This window comes from Delphinus delphis, chromosome 4 (genome assembly GCF_949987515.2).
Source record: "Delphinus delphis chromosome 4, mDelDel1.2, whole genome shotgun sequence".
Lineage (NCBI taxonomy): Eukaryota > Metazoa > Chordata > Mammalia > Artiodactyla > Delphinidae > Delphinus > Delphinus delphis.
In genome coordinates, this window is record NC_082686.1 from 96,967,658 (window position 1) to 96,989,080 (window position 21,423).

A 21,423-nucleotide genomic window follows, 5' to 3' on the forward strand; every position below is an offset into this window, starting at 1 on the left:
AACTTAAAGTTTGTAATTTTATAAATGAGAAATTGTTAAAATCTGTTCTTCTCACTAGAGAGGGTATTTAACATAGACTTTTTGTTGGTGGTGGTGCGAAGAGGCCTCCTTGAAAAAGACTTGATTGTGTATGTGTGTGTGTGTGTGTGTGTGTGTGGTGTGTGTCAATTATTATTCCTATCTTATGTTTCAATTTTTCTTTTTAAAATTGTGGGACTACTTATTGCCCTTTAATTGCCTCATGGCCAAAGGCTTATGCATAATGCCTCTTGACTAGAGCCCTCAGAGTCCTGGGCTTCTTCTTGAAGTTTGTGGTGAGTTAATGACTTGGATCTGCAACTGGGTGATTACCTGAATTCTGTGCAAAATTGCTTTTGGTCTATGCACCCGAGTGTTTAGTTTTAACTTTTATAGGTATAGATACAGCAGAGTTCTGGGGGCGGGGGGGCGGGGAGGGGGTTATTTAATTCATCAATTAATGTTCTAGACTATATTGTTTAGTCTTTGATAGGAAACTTCCTCAAGTTTGCGCTAACTGATTGACATTAACATTACCAGACTTTCTAGTTATTTACCATCAGGTGAACAACTATGCAGCTTTTAATATTGATGTATAAAACATTATTGCTACTATTGAATCCGAATAGCCTCCTTTCGGTAGACAAGACCTTAAAAATGGACACTTCCCATCTTAATTTTTGTTTAATAGGTATCCTGAGTAGTGATTAATATTTAGCATAGGCCAAACATAAAATCTCATGAAAAATAACAACACTAACATACACAACCGTATATAATGATGGCAATTTATGTCAATATTCTTACATATTTTTTACTTGTTCACAAGCCAGTTTTGGTATTTTACTTATGAAACATAAAATTGAAATGTGCATTGGCATGTGTTACCTAAAACTTTAGGTTGACATATTTTGCACAAGTGTTTACCAACTATTTATTTTCATTTGTTTTTCTTTAGTTTGGTGGGAAGCATCAGTGAGACAAATCTTATTATCTTCTTCAATTACGGGTGTGATTTGTTTCACGGTAGTGCAATGCAAACTGAAAAGGAATTTGACAATATTTGGATTAAAGTTTTTAAACTGCACTAATTTAAAGTGCAAAAAATGTGAAAGTATACACTTACGAGGGAAGATTATCTGAACCTAAAATATTGACTTGTATAGTTTAGAAATATTATGTTAATATATGCTGTTCAATATTATTTTTCATAAAAATCACATGGGATAAAATTAAGGCAATAGCACTCATTCATTCATAACAAGGAATCGAGCATTTTTAAAACCAACTAATCATTTTTTGTGATAATTTACAATTGCTTTGTTCCTTTAAAGGCAGTACATTGCCACTTCTAAGATAACTTACTATTATTCCTTCTTTATTAATATGCATGCTGTCTGACTTTTTTTCTCTTAAGGATTCAAAGGAGGAAACATACATTTGAATAAAATATTTTCAAGCAATTAACCATTCTAATGAATGAACTGATAATGGAAATTGATTGTTCTCGTCTTCTTCCTTCTAGATCTTAGATGAGTTTTGCAATGTGAAGTTCTGCATAGATGCTAGTCAACCAGATGTAGGAAGCTGGCTCAAGTACATCAGGTTCGCTGGCTGTTATGATCAGCACAACCTCGTTGCATGCCAGATAAATGATCAGGTATGTTGTAAAGATTTTCTTGTCTTTCTTGGAGAGCACTAAAGTATCAGTGAAGCCTGAAGAATAAAAATAACAGTGAGCTTCAGTAGACCCTTGTGGCCTGTTTGTCGATATGGTGAAAGGTAATGCCCAAATATAAGATGCAGTATAAAGTCATTTTCAGTACTTCTTTTTTGGGTAGTTTTTTCATTTTGTGCTAGTAAACTTCATCAATGCTCTAGTTTTCTGGGAATGACTGAATGATTTAAAACCTGAATACTACTTATTAGTAGCTGTTCTTTACCTTTTTTTTCCTTTGCTATCGTAATAAGGAGACATTCATAGAAAGTACTGAACTAATCAAGAACACTGAATTTCTGCAGAAATTGGAAGTGATACACTTGAAATATTATATAGATTTTATTTTAAATAATAGGTAGTGGTATATGTATGATCTACGTGTGAACTTGTCTGATTATGCATTTGATTTGCCTAATTATAAACGAGAAACCCTTTTAGATTAATCAAATAACAGTTTTTTGTTGTTGTTTATGTGAAATGTTTAAAAGTATCACTGCTGGAAATTGCTTTATGGAGGCTCATGCAGTGAGGTTAACTTTAATAACAATAACTATGAAACAAGATCATGAAAATATCAAGAAACATATTTTGCACCCAATAAAGTGAGGTTATGAATCTTGTAACTTAGTATGACAATACTTAAAACAACAAGAACTTCAACCTGCTAATTTTTGTTTTCTAAACATCGTTGAGTTAGAATATAGTTATATTATCATCATTTATTTCTTTTAAACCGATGGTTGTGTAAATCAGATATGTTTCAAAGACCACATTAAAATGGTTGCTTGGCAAATCTACTATGAAAATCACCACCAAGAAAAAGAAAAGTTTAAATTAGATGTTTCCATTTGAAAGTTGGTAAGTAATGCTAGCGTCATATGGTCTAAGACTCTGTTTCAATCATTGTTATCAGATTATTCTTTGGCATTTTACCAGCTACTAGATAATTTTTACTGACTAAACTGTATAAGAGGTAGTAAATTATAAAATTAGGTTTAAATGGGAATCATTTTAAAATCTTCAACATATATCAAAAATAATAAACCAATCAACTGTTTTTTCCCTTTGTTGTAAGAAAACAAGAGACATTATTGACAAAGGAAAACATTATTAAATTAGCTATTGATCGTAAGCAGAAAATACCCCAAGTCCGTCATATGAGTTACTGTCACCATCAACAACAAACATTACTGAGCACTGACTATATGTAGGTGTGGGAATTACATAGGTGTTGTAAATGAGGGAATTGTGCGTGTGATGCTTCCTAAAAAAGGAACTGGAAGACCTCAAAAGGCAGCTGTAAGATGAAATAATGTAATTATATCATAACAATTATTTGCTATCCATATTTACTGACAACAGGAACTATTTCCTTAGACAGATAAAACTGTTGTAGGATCAGTGAAAAGATGGTTGAAGAATGAGACTTGTGGCCAATACATTTTTTCATTTAATAGTTATGGGTCTCATATTTTTTAATAAATATACTCTTGTCCTTGGGAATTGTGATCTCATTAAAAAAGGAGACTATTTTGATGTTCTTAAGTATGAATTAGATTGCTTATTAGAGTAGGCATTTATCATTTTCACATGGTTACTTTTGAGGTACACATTGTAAAATGCATTGCTTTCGAAAGAAAATATGATGGTTTTGTATCTTAATGAAGAGCATGTTTACATACTTTAACTGAAGAATCAGGGAAAATAGTTAATCAGGAAAACCATAAAAGGCCAATATTAGACATACACTATTATTTCTGTAAGTTCTCATTTTAAACTTATGTATTATGCTGGCAGAACTCAAAGATGGTAAGAGAGTACATATCAAATAACATAGTTGTGAAATTGACATTATATGGTCAAGTAAGTTCACCCATAAACGATGAGAGGAAAGTCAGAGGTAAAAGTCAGATTTGTGTGATAGACAGATATGCATACAATCACACTCAACCCAGTTGACAAGACAAACGAGAGCAGACATCAAAATCGTGTATGCATGTATTGTAAACACACTCATCTATAAGCATGTATGCATCTTTTCTAAAAGCCAATTAAGACTAGCAATTCCAGGCAGCTTTGAAATGTGAATGTTGGACTAGGTACAATGATAAAAGAGCTGACTAAAGAGATTCTCTAGGTCTATTTTTTCACTCCGTTTTCTGTGAGGAATATAGGAGCTGCCAAATGGTGAATAAGCACAACTCATCTCATAATGAACGCTCCCACTGTGTGACATATTATTTAATATCCAGATATAAAGAGACACCCTGGATCAGGAGTAATTATTAAACATTAACAACATCAACTCACCTGCACACACAAAAGCAAATTAAGCACGTGACAAAAAACTGTAAAAAGTGTTCCTCTTTGCTCTGATTCTTAGATAGAGCTCAAGTTTATAAAATGAATTTTAAACAAGTCCTGGGCTTTAAAAATGAAGAATTTCAGGGGAATCTTTCAACTGCAAGCTAGTCATTGTAATAATTAGGGCATCCAACAAAGAAGGGAAAAGATGACCTAAAACAAAAAGGAGGGTATAAATTATAGTTCACTTTTGCAAAGATATGTATTTTTTAAAATTCTAATATTCAAGATCAAGTTTAGTCAATTTGGATCCGTTTTATAATGATGTGAAGGAGTTCTACAAAAGAGAATTAATGTGTCTGCTAAACGTGATAATACAGTTTGATCATAGTGGGACAGTCAAAACACGTTGTCTTGGGTAAAACTTGTATTTGATTTGTTTGGGGTGATGAGATACTTAGAAACAGCCTAGGTTTAGATTTTCAGGTAAAGCTGATAAAGTGTGCAATCTGTTTTGTATCCTAAAGGCAAAGGCTATTCAATGAACATTTTCCTAATACCTCTCTACAAGCATTTTATCTGAGGGGATTTTTCAGAGTTTAAATCTTCCAATAGATTCTGCAAGTTATTTTATTGCAGATTTCTTTTTTTCAGGCCAGAGTGAGCTTTGTGGCAGCTTTTTTCTTGACAGTGCTGCCTAGAAGACTCGAGTTTATTGTTTTTAGATGTCTTTTTCATTGCATGTTTTCAGAATTATTGCAGTGATGTTTTTGGAGATAGAAATTCTGAAAACACTGGCATACTTGCTAAACCATAATTTCTAAGTAGCTGCAGCTTCTGACTGATATCCTTATCCCCCCCGAAAATATTGTATTAACTACGGTAATTTATCTTTGTAAAAGAAGGCCACGCCAAAGACACTAGTAAATTAAGTCACACTCCAGTCATAAAATAGTAGATCCACTAAAAACACCCAAGGCTCTTTATCCTTGAAGTCCTAATTATGTTTCCCCTTATTCCTTAAAGTTTTTGTACAGTGTTACATAGCTATACTGCTGCGGCACAAGCTTTAGCTGGACATTTTTACTGAGACAGACAATGCGTCAATATCTTTACATTTTAATGGTCTGAATTACGCCTGGTTGAGGATCCAGAACTGGCACTGGGAGGTAGATCAGAGCAGAAGGAAAAGCAGAGAATTGGATAATGAAAGTTCTTTCCAGAACAGGTCCTCAAGAGGACCGAATATGTAGAGGAAGCATGAAAATGGTTTATTAATTATCCAGAGATTTCATTACATCTGGAAGCACCCATGTGTTTAACGTCAAGTGGGCCAGACACCTAGATGATTTACTGAGTGTTTGTTTTTAAATCTGGATATTTTGATGTCCTTCTCTTCGTTGTCTTGTAGATATCTTACTTTTACACCCATTTTGATGGGTGGAGGGAGCATGTGGCATCAGAGTTGCTCTCACCCTGCTCCCACCTTTCCCTCCATCCTTTGATGAGTTTCCTCAGACCTCCACATTGCTATACCCTTCACCTAGATCAAAGGCAAGTGGACCCACAGACCCCTAGGTACCTCACATCAGGCCAGTTCTTATCTAGGATATGTTCACAAGTTTAGTGTACTTACGAAATAGCTCTCTGGACACAAGTTTTTCTCTAATACTTCTTCATGGTGAGACCATTTTCGTTGTAATCAGACAGGTCACTATAGCCCAATTCGTGTAAGTGAACTTTTTCGACTTACACAAGACCTACCTTTCCACTCATGGTAATGAGAAAGATCTGGGCATGTGATTTGGGGTAACATTTTATAGGTGTGCATCACAGAAAGGAACGCAATTTCATTCAAGCTCTTGGCCTGCCCTAACATGGTCTACAAGTGGAATAAAGTTCTCAGAAACCCAAGACATTATTAATCTTGTCATTTACACAAGGTGATAAGTCCTTTCATTTTTAAACAGGCCCTTGACAGCTGGTATTTAGTAAGTAGACTAAGAGAAGTCTGCTGTTCCCTCTGAAGAAAACAAAATGTGTTGATAAGAGATTATCTAATGCCCGATGTATATTTTGAAGAAATAAGATCTAGAAGAAGGAGTGCCCTTCAGAGAATACAAGGTCAGAATTCACTTAGAGGATTCTGCCAGCTCCCTTGTCGTTGAGGAACAGCAGCAAGATGCTACAGTGTTTTCAGTTGGATCAGGCATTGTTCTCGTTTGTGCTTTACCTTATAAAGTTTTAACTGCTTCCAGGACCATCATGGCCGAACTGGCACACCCACTTTCCCTCTCCCTGGGTCCACGTCAGCGGTGCTATCAGGCTGCTGTGACACTATAACAGTATTATTATTGCAGGCTTATTATGGACTCAGTTATCAAGTTATTTTCTTTGGCTTTTTACTGAAAAAAAAATGTATGCCTACATCATTCAATTAATGCAATTTGTGCAAAAAAGCAAAATGTAGTATCTTAGCCTCTCTCTACTTTTTCAACATGTTTGCGTCAACTGTCAGGTAATTTGTTAATTTGCTCTTCCTTTACAAGGATTTCTGTCCACATTTTCTATGACCTCTTTTGATGTTAAAATTATTATTGGCTTTGGCCATTTTCTTTGCTTTGCTTTTAAGTCAAGTTCCACTTTTATACCAAAGTTATGCTCTGCTGTTTTAAGATGAATGCCAGCTGGCAATACCCAGAGACTGGCTTTGTGAACGGTGCCTAAGCTGACTTTGGGGGGATGCTGTCTGGCTGATAAGTTACTTCCTTCACCCGAAGATGAAACTGTCTCAGACATAGTCTGTCATTTGATATTTACGTGATAAAACAAATAGCATCCCCTCCCCACAGAAAAGTTTCCCTCGTGTAATTATGCCCAGCACACAACCCTGCCATCGCACTACACAGACTAGGAATTTTTACCAAGACGCACAAACCACGTAAATTGAAAAAAGATGATCTGCACATTCTAAGTAATTAATATTTGCATGTACACAACACTTTTCATTCAGGAAGATCTAAAAGCATCACAACCATACCAGACTCCAGCTATTTCTGGAATGGTACCAAAAAGATAGTTGTCAGAATTCATTACAAGCCAGTCGTCAAGGAGGAAAACATGTTGGTCAAGAACACAAGAAACACCTCCAGTCTAGTAAAAAACCCAAAGAGGATCTTTAGCTTCCTGACTTTCCAAGCATTCTGAAACTGTTCAGAATGATCAGTTTTCATATAGTCAGACAAAATGGCCACATTAAAGACAGGTGTCTAATGAATATTTCTTGTGGGGTCTGTAGAGAGATCCTTAGAGGTTAATTAACAGGACAACTTGCAAGGCTTCCAGGCTGGGTACCCTGTAGGCTCCAGGTATAATAATGTGTATCTTTATCACTTGCCCTGTTCTTGCAAACTAGAGTCAACAGTCAATCCTTTCTGTTTTGTTTCATCCAATAAATTACACTTGGCTTTCTCTTCATGTTCTTAATGAAGAGAGAAAAATGTGTGGGGCAGAACTTCTCCTTCATTAGTAGTTTTGTTCTGAAAATAGCCAGTGGATACATATAATTTTGTTTTGGAAGCAGATACAGCAAGACAGTACCTGACATTTCTCAGTTGATACTTTATAGTCTTTAGACTGTTACCTTAAAGACAAATTCGGGATACTATGTCTTTGGAGGAACTAAGGAAACTAAGGATGGTTTGCTTTAGCGAAGCTTGGCCACGATAATGCTTACATTCTGTTGGACAAATATCTTTACATTCTGTCATCATTCTCTGCCTGCTGAAGACACTTTTAGTTATCTCTTACTAATCAGGATTAGAATGTGCAATAGGGTCCTTCTTTCAGAGGTTAAAAACTTGTCACTCTTGCCCTCCTGAGTAGGGGTTTCCCATGTTGCTATGGAAAGATCAGGGGTCCAGAGCAAGTTTCCTAAAGCCAGCACATATGTACACGTTGTCTCTGTGGACTTGATGTTACCTCTGCAGCACCAAGACTGACAGATGTGTTCATATCAAATATTGACTTTGTTCAGACATGCAAATGGTCACTTATCTCCCCTTCTATCCACACTCTAAACATTAAAGTTCCATTCAGCTTTTCCTAGCCTTCGGACTGGTAAATTGAATGAAGCTATAGAAAATAAAGCATTCAGGCCGATTGTTGGGAGGTGGGAAGGAAGAAATCAACTGTCCACTTCAAAGTGAAAAGACGGCAATAGTCTGAAAAAGTTGTCTCTCGGTACAGGTTTTGCAGGGAGTACATTTCTCTATTATTTCAATTATTACAACTTCCTGAATAGGTTGAAGGTCACTCATAATTCACACTTCTGCCATTTTCAGACATGCCAAATGCAGTCTATTAAGCATAAATAAAACTTCCAGTGCTTGACCAGGAAAAATAAATGGGAATTCATAACAATGAGTCCTTATTCATCTTTTTAAAAGTAAATGATGTTTTCTTTCTTTCTTGTTTTCCCTCTGTGCACTGAATTTTTCTTCTGTCTCAGTAATACAAGCATAATACTTTGAATCGATCCAAGCATAGCAAACTAGACAGCAAGTCTGGTCTGACAGATTCTAGATTTTTCTACTTTATAGGATAATAAACAAGAATCCACATTATTGCCATCTATAAATACAAATGGTAGCATCATCAATTTGATGGAGGAATCGGTTGAACACAGACTGTGACAGTACAAAACAGAATTAATCTGAAAGTCTTTTATAGCCTATTACCTTTGCTATCAGAATGCTTATACCTGTCCACACTCTCTTTAGTGGCTGTCCTCTTGGGCTTAAATGACAAAAGAAAATGAATATTTAATAAAGTGTGATTAATTTCGGTTCCAACTGTCTATAATAAATAGTTATCTATAACATATATTACATATAATATGCAATTTATAAAATATATAATTGTATATAACTTATATGATATATAATAGAATTAATCATGCCATTAAATATTAATTTATATTAATATGTAAAATATGAGATTACTAATATCTTGTACAGATTTTAAAATGTCCCTAAAATGTATACTTTGCCACATTTATAAATCACATATAAAATATATAATATATCCAAGCACATGTATACTTATATATAACGTTGTATGAAAATATACATTTTGGCAGTCTAAAATTTGCTAAATCAAATCCACATCACCACTGCCTTTTACCTTTAGCTTAGCCTTATGAATATTAACTGAACAGATATCCTTTTGACATTTGGAACCATTTCAAGGTTTGATTAAAATAAATTAAGAATAATAATTATTTTTTAGAGTAATTCCTATATACATGCATAATATATACTCATGCCTTAAACTGTGAATTTCACCAGTAGTAAAAGTGAACAATTTGAGGGATTTCTAGTTTTATCTTCAAATATCTGAGTGCTTTAGAATTTTTAAAAAAATATTAAGAAATTTCACTAGCGTGATATTTTGGCAAATTTTAAAATAAAAGAATATAGAAAGATCTATTAAACCATTTACTATAATATTTATTCTTATAAATTAAAGTATTCAGGGATTTAGATATAATATCCATACTTACAAGGACAGAGATAAAGCTTTCTGGAAAAATTAAAAAGAGTCCAGCAAGATATTGGAAAAATTAAATTTTTTCTATGATAAAATGAAAAGACCACCTCAACTTTCAAAAGTTTCCGATATATGGAGAGTTAGGTCATGTTCATAACATGTTGTGTTTCTGGAATTTGGTATTAGCTACCAAATAGAAAACTCTAAAGGAGTTAACACAGTTTTTAAATATTTATCATGACTTTTAAAAAATGGAATTCTCATATAATCCTATTTTCTTATACTAAAAGGCCCCATTCCTCTCATTTTTCACCTTATATTGGGAGAGATTGTCTTCTCCCTTCTAGCAGAGCATTCTGAGAGACACACAGCAAAATAATAAATCTACAACCCTTTTGTATCCATTCCAACTTTTTCTAAGTGAGATTTTGAGCCCCTCTTCAAATACTTGAGTTGAATTCATCGCAAAATCCCAGATCCAGGACATTTTTATTTTGGTTCCAGATAACTTTTTCCATAAAACTTCCTGATGGAAGAGACCTGTTAACTCTTTTATGGAATTTAACAGAGGAATTGATTCCCTTCCATTTTTATCTAACACAAAACCCAGAGAGGTTATATTAGTCATGTCTCTGCTTCGGGTGAATAACTCAGATGACATGTAATTCATAGGACTGCAATATATAGCCGAAATTTTGAGAATACACTGATTTTAAAGATGTTATGATTACATTTTTATAATCATGGTCAAGCATACTTAATAGACAAACCTGCGGGAGAAGCTACATAAATCACTTCCGTTCTTTATTATATTTTTATTTGCTGAAAGACCCATTTTCTAACATAAAAGCATAGACGCGATAACTTTTTTTTCTGAAAGGCTTGATTCCTCCAACATTACATTCCATCTTTCCCCCACATAATTGTTTCGAGGCAACAAATTGTCATTATGTTTTCATTTAAACTACTTCTCTCACTTCTCAAACGCCTGCTGGTGTATTGTTATTGCTAGAACATAAACCAGCTTTGTATGTAGACATCTCTGGATTCAAGCATTCAAATTACACTTTGGGACCATTGTAATTATAAGAGCAAAGACATAATTTTGCTTAAGTCTCTGTAAAATCCAAAGAGTTGAGATATCATGAAATGGCAAGTGGTAACAACACCTTGAAAAAAGCACTGGATTTCTAAGGGCGGTAGATGGGGCTTCAAGGCACATTCTTACTGCGATATGAGGAAGCATGCCCAGAATCTGCCCTCATTACTTCGGGCTCTTGCCAGTTCTTTTCAAACCTCAGTTTCATGAGCACCATAAAAATTCACTTAAAATCGAAAAGAACACCCTGAAGTTAAAACCCACTCTGCTTTGCCTTGCCTTTCGTGGCCTGGAATATCACCTTTTACCTCCAGTAAATAAAGCCAACATCAATGCTCTTCCGTGTCTTTTATTTTTTATGCACTCAGTATTCTTCACATGACAATCTGGACACTTAAAGGGAAATTACAGTAGTGATCTGTGTCCCGGCAAAGAGAATTATCTTTCTAATGTATAGTTACAGTGTATCTATCACTTTCTTTTGTTTCTTGGGCTGTTCACACTGGATTGAGTAAATCTAAAATGGAATTAAAAGAGACATGTTTAATAGTGGACTCTATTATTCAAAAGAAAATAATGATATCATAATACTTTCTTCCAGTGATCTGGCATGTGTGTCTCTGCAGCATTCCCCAAAAGCGACAATTGTACTGTTTTATGGTCTTTCGGGATATTGTCTCTTTAACATCACTGTTTCCGAGAAGCCACTGAAAAGTTCTAATATGTCACAATTCAAATATCAACATGTTGTTGGAAAGGAAGCTAATAAGTTAAACCTTTGAGAGATGCCAAAAGAAGAGGTGATTCAAACTGTTGAGAGAAGTCTATTGTTTTCTAAGGGGAAATAGAACTCTAGAATGAAACGGGGCACTAATAAGCATTTAACTGGAAAGTTTAGGGGGAAAAAGCAAACGCACACTTTTTTTTTTTTTTAATCTGGTAACTTTTTGAGCAGAATTATTCCTCTGAGTGTACTTCCAGAGAAGGGAAGATGTGAACGTTAGGGTTAATAAGATACAAACTGTAAATTCTCTGGTTTTTATACAATCAGCACATAACAAAGAATAATTTTCCTAAGATAGTCTGGATTTTATCTAAGGATAGAGATAAAGAATCTTAGGTTATATTATATTAGGGCAACATTTTATGTTTGGTGTTATTTTCTATAAAGCAACTTCATGTGGTTAAGTTACTGTTGCATGAAAAAAATGATTTTATTTTGAAAGGAAAGAAACTAAGCAGAAAATACTCCTCATTGAGTTATTTTTTTGAATTTAGCACAGTTTTGTGCTCTGGTCTTTTTAAAGAAAAATAAACAATTGGAGTTTAGAGCCACCTACTGGAATGAAGAGGCACGTACTTATGTTTAATGTCCTGCTTTTCAAGAGATAAACAGATAAATATAATTAAAGTTATGCACATTTCTGTTGATCTTATAAAACGTTAAATTACTCAACTTTTCTCAGTTTGAAATAAGTGGTCCTGTCAGAAACCACAGGTAGAGCAATGTCTTCTCAAAATAGATCCCTCCCATTTCTTAGTAGGGTGTGCCAATTTGTGTTATGTGGTTTTTCTCCCCATTGCATCGAGACTGAACAGAATTGAATCCCTAGTTTTATTGTTGTCATTGTTGCTTTTGGTGGTATGTGTGTGTGTGTGTGTGTGTGTGTGAGTGTGTGTGAATGTAATTGTTCTCATTTTCACCAGTTAACTGTATAACTTTATTCTTTCTTTCATAACCTCTATCTGGTTACGGAATCGTTGTTTAATAAATAATCCTAGAATAGAATTAAAAACTAAGAACATAATATGTTAAAAAGAAAAGCCACCTTAAATATTTTCATGATTAAATCCTTTTTATATTGAGATATAATTGACATATAACATTATATTAGTTTCAGGTGTACAACATAATGATTCGATGTTTGTATATGTTGCAAATCAGAATTAAATGCTTTTATAAATGAAGAAACCCGGAATCCTAGACAAGGTGATTGGGCAATGACCTACCTAGGGTAACCACGCTGGTCGGGGAAAGGTAGGCAGCTCTTGGAAATTATAGGTCAGGGTTTTTTCCACACTTGCCCCACTGCTTTTTAGTCAGTTATTAATGGATTTCTTAAATCCTTCCTCTCATCAGCATTTTGCTAGAAAGTAAGAGGAATAAGCACCACCCCCAAACCCTGGTAAAGGAATCAATTGAAGGCATAATGCCTGCTTTCAAAGAGTGGGATCGGTATCTGGGTCATGATGGCAGGTCCTGGACCTGTGAGTGGCACTTTTTTTTTGCACTACGTGGGCCTCTCACTGTTGTGGCCTCTCCCGTTGTGGAGCACAGGCTCCGGACGCGCATGCTCAGCGGCCATGGCTCACGGGCCCAGCCACTCTGCGGCATGTGGGATCTTCCCGGACTGGGGCACGAACCCGTGTCCCCTGCATCGGCAGGCGGACTCTCAACCACTGCGCCACCAGGGAAGCCCGTGAGTGGCACTTTTGATTGGTAAAAGAGGGATTCAGTTTTTAAAAAACCAAATGCTCTCCTTTGACTATGTTCTCCACAGATCTTGTTGTCATGATTCTTTATGTTGTGTCCCTCCAGCCTATTACCTTCAAAGCTCCTTGTTGAGAAGGTGCTACTTTTGAGAACATGCTCGAGGGGAGTAATTGTGCCCCTGCCAGTCTTCTCTAGGCCACTGCTGGATAACGCAAGACACGTTCAACTCTCTGAGTATGTGTGTGGCTCCCTAGAGTAAGGAATTCAGAGAAGGGATTGTTCTTTGTTAAACATTACATAGGGTGTATGTGACACAGCAAGGCTCACATTAAGAAAATTTGATTTGTGAAGTGGGAGCTGGAAAAGATTTATGAATTGGCATGAGAGTCACAGCTTTCCATTTGTCATCAGAGGGCTAGTTCTCAGTGTATAAAACAGGAAAGCTAGTTCTTTTGATGAAAATAAAAAGGAATATTTTTGTTAAGGTACGGGAAAATGTACAGTTATCTTAGTGTATATCTTGCCCTTTCTTAATATTCACTTCTCTTTCTCTCCCCCCACCCCTTCATTGTCTCTTGAAGATATTTTATAGAGTAGTTGCAGACATTGCACCAGGAGAGGAGCTCCTGCTGTTCATGAAGAGTGAAGACTATCCCCATGACACTATGGCACCGGATATCCACGGTTAGTACCACTCATGCCACCATCCGCGCCACCCTCATTTGGAGATTGTGATGGAGCATGCCAAAGGGTCCATCACACTTGGTACTTGTTAGTTTCCCTGGGTAGTCAATGTCAGGTTTAAGAAATTCCTTCTCATAGAGTAGCTATGACATCTGGCTAATATTACGGTGAAGCTAAAGGAGGCAGAGGTCTTCTCTGAAATGGAGGTCAGAGGAATTTTGGCTATTTGGACTGGGACATCACATAGGTCAACCTTTTGTCAATGCCTTAGACTATAGTGAGAGTCCTTTCACTGTACAAAAGTCATTTCAGGGAGCTTGGTCTTGGGCTTTTGTATATCTAGCAGTTGTTTCCCCCATCTAATGTTCTATTACCGGGAAAAGTATTTCTACTTGAGTAAAATCCTAGCCAGCGTGACCATATGGGAGAGGGCTGGAGGCATGAGGATTGGGAGAAAAGTACAGATGAGGAAATTTTAGAGCCAGAGGAATTTGTATTTGTCAGAGACCTATTCCAAATTAAAGAAGGGGGCATCAAAAAGAATTATAATTAAATGAAAGAATTATAATTACTAGTGATGTATATTCAGGTAAGAGTGAAAGGAAATTTTATTTGTATTGATTTGTATCATTGGGATGAGCATTTAAGACTTTTCTTTCTTTTTCCTGTTTCTCTCCCCTCATATAATGTGATTTGATTTAGCATAATCTAGTGGTGTCTCTAGAGTGTTTTTATAGTTGCAAGAACCACTGGGAAGGGTTACCAGTGAGAGGTGAGGATGACTCCACTTCCCATCTCTCTGGCATTCCAAACAGGAGAACCTCAGCCTCTGCATCTGCAGCTCCTGCAAAGAAAGCTACCACTATTGGCTGGCTCTTTACCTGAACATTTTTCTCCTTTGGCTGAGCTGCATTCTGCCTCTTTGTAGATTATACCAGTTGTATTTTGAGGAGCCTTTTGGAACTTGTTTTCTTCTTAGAAACTGTGACAAGTCAATGGCCTCAGAAACCCAGACTTGTTAACTAGCCTGGTAGAATTTGAGCCTGAATGGGGAGGCTGACCCAGTGGGAAAGGGCTCTTTGACGGCAGGGAGTGTTCAGATGATATAAAAAAAAATAATAATTTGGGCTGTCTCTGGTACAAGGCATCTTTCATCAGTGAATGTTTGCTCTAAAAAGGTTTTCAAACAATTATCTTTTTTAATATAAATGGTTACTGTACTATTCTAAAAAGCCTGAATGGAGGTGACTATTTTTCTTTTAGGGCTACCATTCCTAAATTACCTGCCTTTACAACACTCTGGAACCCATCGGTTGCTTTTCATTTTCAATGTGTCATACCCATATCCATACATATACCCGACATGTTAAATATAATGTTTATAATGTTTACATGGTGATTTGTATTTCATACTTCTAGGATTTAATGTTTCTTAGAAAAGAGAAAATAAAACACATGCATTGTACACCTACTGTATGCTAGATGTTTTATGCTCTCCATTTAGTGTCTCGTTTAGTCTTTTAGACGTAGATCAAACCTGTAAGAAAGGAATTATTTCCATTATACAGGTAGGAAAATGAGGCCATATAAGGCTAAGTAAATTGGCCAAGACCACATGGCTAGAAAGTGGTAGCATTCAAACCGAGGTCTTGCTGTCTCTAAAGCCTGTGCCTTTTCATAGGCCTGGAGGTTGTTTGTTTTCAGACTGCTGGCTGAGATCCTAAATTTACATCTTAAACATGTGAATAGTGTCACAAACTGTAGGAAACGTTTCCATTGCCCAGTTTATGTTATTGAGAAACCTGTCTTACAGCTGAGGTGATTTATTTTAAAATAGCTCCCTCTTCTTTAACCAAGTCCAAAGGTGACAAACCCTACTGAATCTACATACTAATTTCTTTACTTTTCTGGCCCCTTTGTTATTGGTTTAGTTTAAACAGAACCAGTATCGTATATGGATCACAGCAGCAGCGACCCGTTTGACCTCTCTGCTTGGCTTCTCAAGCTGCAATGGGGCATTCCAACTTTCAGTGGCTTTCCTGTACCCTTCTTCGCATGGACCTAAAAAGCCCCTGGTGACCTGCTACCCTCTCTAACTTCATTGCCCACTCCTCCCCTACATGCACCCTATAAACCTGTCACACTTTACTATAGCTTCGCCTTTCCACGAGCCTGCCCTGCTCTTTCTTGCCTTCGTCATTGGTCCGTGGTATTCCCACCGCCTGAAATGTCTTCCCTCATCCTGCTTCACCTGGCTGATTCTTCCTCATTACAAAATCTTTGCTGAACCCTCTCTTCCTCAGGATAGATGGATTTGGTATATTCCTCTGGGCTCCTAATTTAGGCCTGTGCATGCACCTGTCATAAGATGTATCACACTAGTTGTTCACATGGGTATCTCCTTGGGTTTCTTATGTATTCAGTCCCTAGCAAAATGCCTCACATTCAGTAGGTGGCTAAAATATTCCCTCAAAAGCATTCGGTCAGTGAATAACTGGATATAGGTCCTGGCTGCAGGTCTGTAACACAGGGATGATGTATCGTGTTGCTGTCCTTTGTGTCTTACAGCATTGTGAGCTGTTTGCAGGACTTCTGTGATGATATCTGTGTGATCAGTGCACAGTATGGCCTCATGAGTGGGCTGAAAGCTATTCCAATAAAAAGAATAGAAACAATGGCGTCACTCCCTGACACTCCATAGCCTTGCTATCTCTGGTCCCCACTATTACCATTTATTTATCTTAGTGATTTAAAGTGCAAATGCATGATATGCTGGCTATTTAATAAAGCCATGCCAATTAGCACTGGCCCTGAGGGAACACAAATGAGCCTAGAAAAGTGCTAAAATCATGCTGTGTCACATTATAAGTAATGACGGATGTTAAAGCATTTCCAAGTTTATTGATATTAGCCAGGTTTAAGTACGGCTCAGATAGGGACTCTGTCCCGTGTTCCGTCCAGGTAACATGGCACGGCGAGAAGGGTATGGAACAGAGGTGTGTTTTCAAAGTCTGACATAACCATTTAGCTCTATGATCCCTGACTGGTTACTGAACTTCTCTGAGCATCCTTACCCTCATCTAAAAATTGGGATGCAAATCTGACATATAATTCCTCACGGTCAGGTTTTAGGAATATCAATAATCCATGTACGGGGTTGAGGACATAATGATGCTCAGTAAGTGGTCATTATGACTTTTAATATCCTGTGAATATTAAACCCTGGAAGGGTTTCGTCATAAAGTTTTATCTGATAAGAAAGCTATACGGGAGCCACAGCAATCACTTCTGTTATTGTTGTAGGCTTTGTCCTGGCTTCTTTACATTTATTTTTTTCTTTTCTTTTCTTTTTTTTTTTGCCACACTGCACGGTATTCGGGATCTTAGTTCCCCGACTAGGGATCAAACCCGTGTCCGCTGAGGTGGAAGTGCGGAGTCTTAACCACTGGACCGCCAGGGAAGTCCCTACATTTACTATTTCTAATCCATGTTAAAATGGAAGTGGTGGAAAGGACAACCAAATAATTTCTATTATGTCTTCCGTAATTCGATAAGAACTGCCAGTGTGTGGTGGTACTTCCTGATCACCTAGTTCTGATAACACCTGAATTCTTTTCACAGAAGAACGGCAATACCGCTGTGAGGACTGTGACCAGCTCTTTGAGTCCAAGGCTGAACTAGCGGATCACCAGAAGTTCCCATGCAGCACACCCCACTCGGCATTCTCCATGGTAGAGGAGGACTTTCAACAAAAACTCGAGAGTGAAAATGATCTCCGAGAGATACATGCAATTCAGGAGTGTAAGGAATGTGACCAAGTGTTTCCCGATTTGCAAAGGTTAGACATGGCATGTTGCACTACAAAAACGTGTTTATTTACTCTACAGTAAAATGTTTATGCTGAATTTTCAGAATTGATGCAAATGGGAAATTTGGAACAGCAATGAGCTGGACAAATGTGTTAGTCACACGTTCGGAAATCATTTTCCCCTGGAAATTCTCACCTGTCAAATATTTGCAGTGAAGTTAGAATTAGTTATTTTGATGCCAGATAGAAAATAATACTTTTATTATTTAAGGAGGGTTATTGCCAATTGAAAGTTTAACATTATAGTAAAACGTAACTTAGAGGAGGTATCAAGAGTAGAGGAGGCAACAATGATGCTAATTCATCTAATTATACACCAAACAGAAAAGCGACCCTCTAGAAACATTTAGACGATAAAAAAGAGACTGTGCTGGTACTTACTCAATGAAGATAGGTAGTCTTTTGATAGATCAGTGTAATCTATGGATTTAATTTCAACTATTTATCTAAACTGCACATATATAAAAGAATAAGAGAAGCATGTTCAGTGAAGAAAATATTGAATTTTCAAAAAGGGAAAAAGTAAACATGATCTAAATGAAATAATTCTATAATACTTATTTTTAACAAAACGAAAACATATTTCAGTGATAATATTAACTTTTCATAGCCCTTTGAATTTAATTCAAGAACATTTTTAAAATTTCTGTTAAAGAAAGCAACAACCCTGGAACCTATGTTTTGAAAACTGTATTGATAATTATGCTACAAAATGGTCTTTCAGATCAGAAAGGTGTTTAACCAGCTAATAAGTTTTTTGTTTGTTTGTGTGTTTGTTTTTTCTACCTAATGGTTTTTGCCTTGGTCCACAAACAATTTTAGTAATTGTATTCATTACTTTGCTTTTAAATCTGGAACCTATAATCAGAATTTCAACTGAACATAAAAACACTGTGTTTAAATGGGTATGGGAGTATATCAGCCGGCCTTAGTCAAGGATGTGAATTACTCACAGTTTGTCTTGGACACCTCACCTCTGTTAATTTACCTTTTTGTTTCCTTTCTTTCCTTAGTGCCTCCTCTTCCTCTTTCTCCTTTCACCTCTGTTGATTGCCCCGCATCTCTCTTCTCGTAGCAAAGGGTTTCATTCCATTTTAATGCATAGATGACCAAAAAGGCATCAAGTATAACCCATTCCTTGAGGAGGCTGAGTCAAAAGAATGAATCTGTCTAGCTTTGAAAATTCAGGCTTAATCTAGCTATTAGAGAGAAAACATTTTGGGGGCTAAGAGGGTTTTCCCAGTACCCTTTAAACTTATCTTTACTACTTAATAAAAACCCACATAGAGAATAAATCTGTTATGTATGTTTGGTAAAACATGGATTTGTAATCAAAAACCATCAAAGTATGTCTCCTAAATACACTGTGTCCAAATTAAAAACCAAAATGAAAATACTTTCCTTACCTACTACTAAATACCAGCAGGTAAGAAAAGTACTTATACTGTAAAGCCATATCTCTGATGCCAGAGAGTAAGTATATTTCCTTCTATTTTATTATAAAAAATAATGGACAGCATATTATAAAACAAAAATGGACAGACTGAATGCTAAAATGTTGTGTATAGCAGTACTTCTTAGGTGGAGAAAGCTTCTTACTCTGACTAGGTATAAGATTAAGCCTGAGTCAGTGCTACTTAATGCCAAAACCAACTGTCGATTTAGCTACTTCAGTCAAACATTCAGTAGAAAACAATAAGGAAACCTCATTATCTGGCATTGGATGAACCCTCAAAACTCACTTTTCAGTAGCTCAGCCAGATGGATATATCATGTCACTATGCGACCTGATATCAGTCATCCAGGTGATATTTTGGGTTATATAATTTAGCCAGTGCAGAACCTATGTGCCCTGAATATTTTCCACTTTATTGAAGCTGATATTGTTTTATATGTTAAACAAATGAGAATTCCTTTCTTGACATGATATATTATTCTGTTCTGTATCTTTTGTGTAAAATATTAAGAAAAGAATACCACCCTCCAAAAAAAAAGGGGGTCGAGAAACAAAGGTTGAACCCAGAAGGCTAAGCAAAGCTCTATAAATTGGGATAAAATTCTATGAAAAGTGAAGTTTCATTAATGACTGACTGGATACTTCTGTGTTTATGAAAGCAATGAACATTTGCTTTTGCAAGAACCACTTGCCTTTTTATTTTCTATCACTGATTAGCTGACAGCTGATCATTCCATGGAACAATATGGGTTTTATGCTGGATTAGAAGAAGCAAAAAAAGAGGATGTTTCCTTTACTTTGCTATCTTTTTCCCCCTTTTGTGGTATGTACTATACTCTTAAAACAATATCACACCCTTGGAGTTAGGAGGCAAGAAAAAGTCTCAATGTATAGGACAATCTTTTACCACTAGGTTTCAGAGTTTATGATTTGAGATGCATATTGGAATATAATATATATCATAAAATGGCATGCCTTGATAGTTTGCTAAAGACAGTAGTATGAATAGCAATGTGTACACCGATTTTGGAAGATGTCCCTGACTCAGTTCAATGTTAACTGCCATTGTTGATATCTTTCTCTTAACTCTCTGATTAACATTTCAACTTGTGTAACAAACAGAGGATTACATATTGTAGATAAAGATAGGGACATTCTTGTGACTCCACACACCTGTACTCTCCTGGTACCTTTTGTTCACAGAGATATCGCCACTGGTGCTCAGATAGAATAGCATTACCAAGTCGACTGACTCATAGGGCAGGAAAAATAAGTTCATGTGCCAATATGAATAGAAGTGGAAGGAGGAAACTGAGGAGGAGAAAAATATGGAAAGGTGTTTCTAATTTGTCAAGATATGAGAAAGGGCATATCATTTTTTCACACACACTCCCACGCACATGGTGTGTACAAACACTGGATAACATATTCTAGGTACACAGAGGTCTTACGTGATTCTCAAACTTAGAGTGTTCATTTCACAGAAAAATAAAATATAGGGAAGAAACAGTGCTCACATGCTTGGTAGTCAGTTTTTTTTTTTAATACCTTTTTATTATGGAAGATTTCAAATACACACAAAACTAGAGAGGGCGGTGTAGTAACAGCCATACACTCAGGTTCAGTAATTATCACACGAGGCCTGTCTTGTCTCGGCTATACTCATTTTGGATTATTTGAAACAAATCCTGGACATTATGTCATTTTATTCATAAATAGCTCAGTATGTGTCTGTAGAAAGTAAGGACTATAAAACATAAGCTCATTTTAAAAATAATGGTTCCTTAATACTATCAAATATTCAGTCGGTGTTCAAATTCCCCCCAGTCATTTCATTATTTTTAGAGTTTTCTGGTTTGAATTAAGATCAAAATAGGGTCCATCATGGCAATTGGTTGACGTCCCTCTTATATTTCTTAATTTATAGGTTCCCCCAGTCAAAGCCAGTAAGTCTCTCTCCCTCTTTCTCATTACAGTTTATATGCAGAAGATAATGAGTGTTTTTTCCTGTAGCATTTCCTCCAGTCTGTATTCTGCTGATTATATCCCCTTGGTATTGTTTAACGTCTTTCTCCATCTCCTCTGTTTCCTGTATACTCATGGTTACATCTCAAGCTGTGATCAGATTTAGGCTCAGTATTTTAGGAAGAATACCTCATTGATGGTATCATTTATTTCCACCAGGAGGCATATAATGGATTGCCTAGATTCATTCATTCTTTAGGGGCTG

The 21,423-nt window shown here is 36.3% G+C and overlaps 1 protein-coding gene across 1 annotated transcript in view; it reads left to right on the forward strand.

The window, feature by feature from the left end:
- The window catches only part of MECOM (MDS1 and EVI1 complex locus), a 568,111-nt gene that overhangs the window by 506,125 nt on the left and 40,563 nt on the right, over nt 1-21,423 (forward strand). Inside the window, exons 3-5 of the mRNA XM_060011178.1 lie at nt 1,544-1,678; nt 13,767-13,869; nt 17,491-17,707. Of these exons, the coding sequence (XP_059867161.1) occupies nt 1,544-1,678; nt 13,767-13,869; nt 17,491-17,707 (455 nt within the window). The remainder of the gene's footprint in view (nt 1-1,543; nt 1,679-13,766; nt 13,870-17,490; nt 17,708-21,423) is intronic.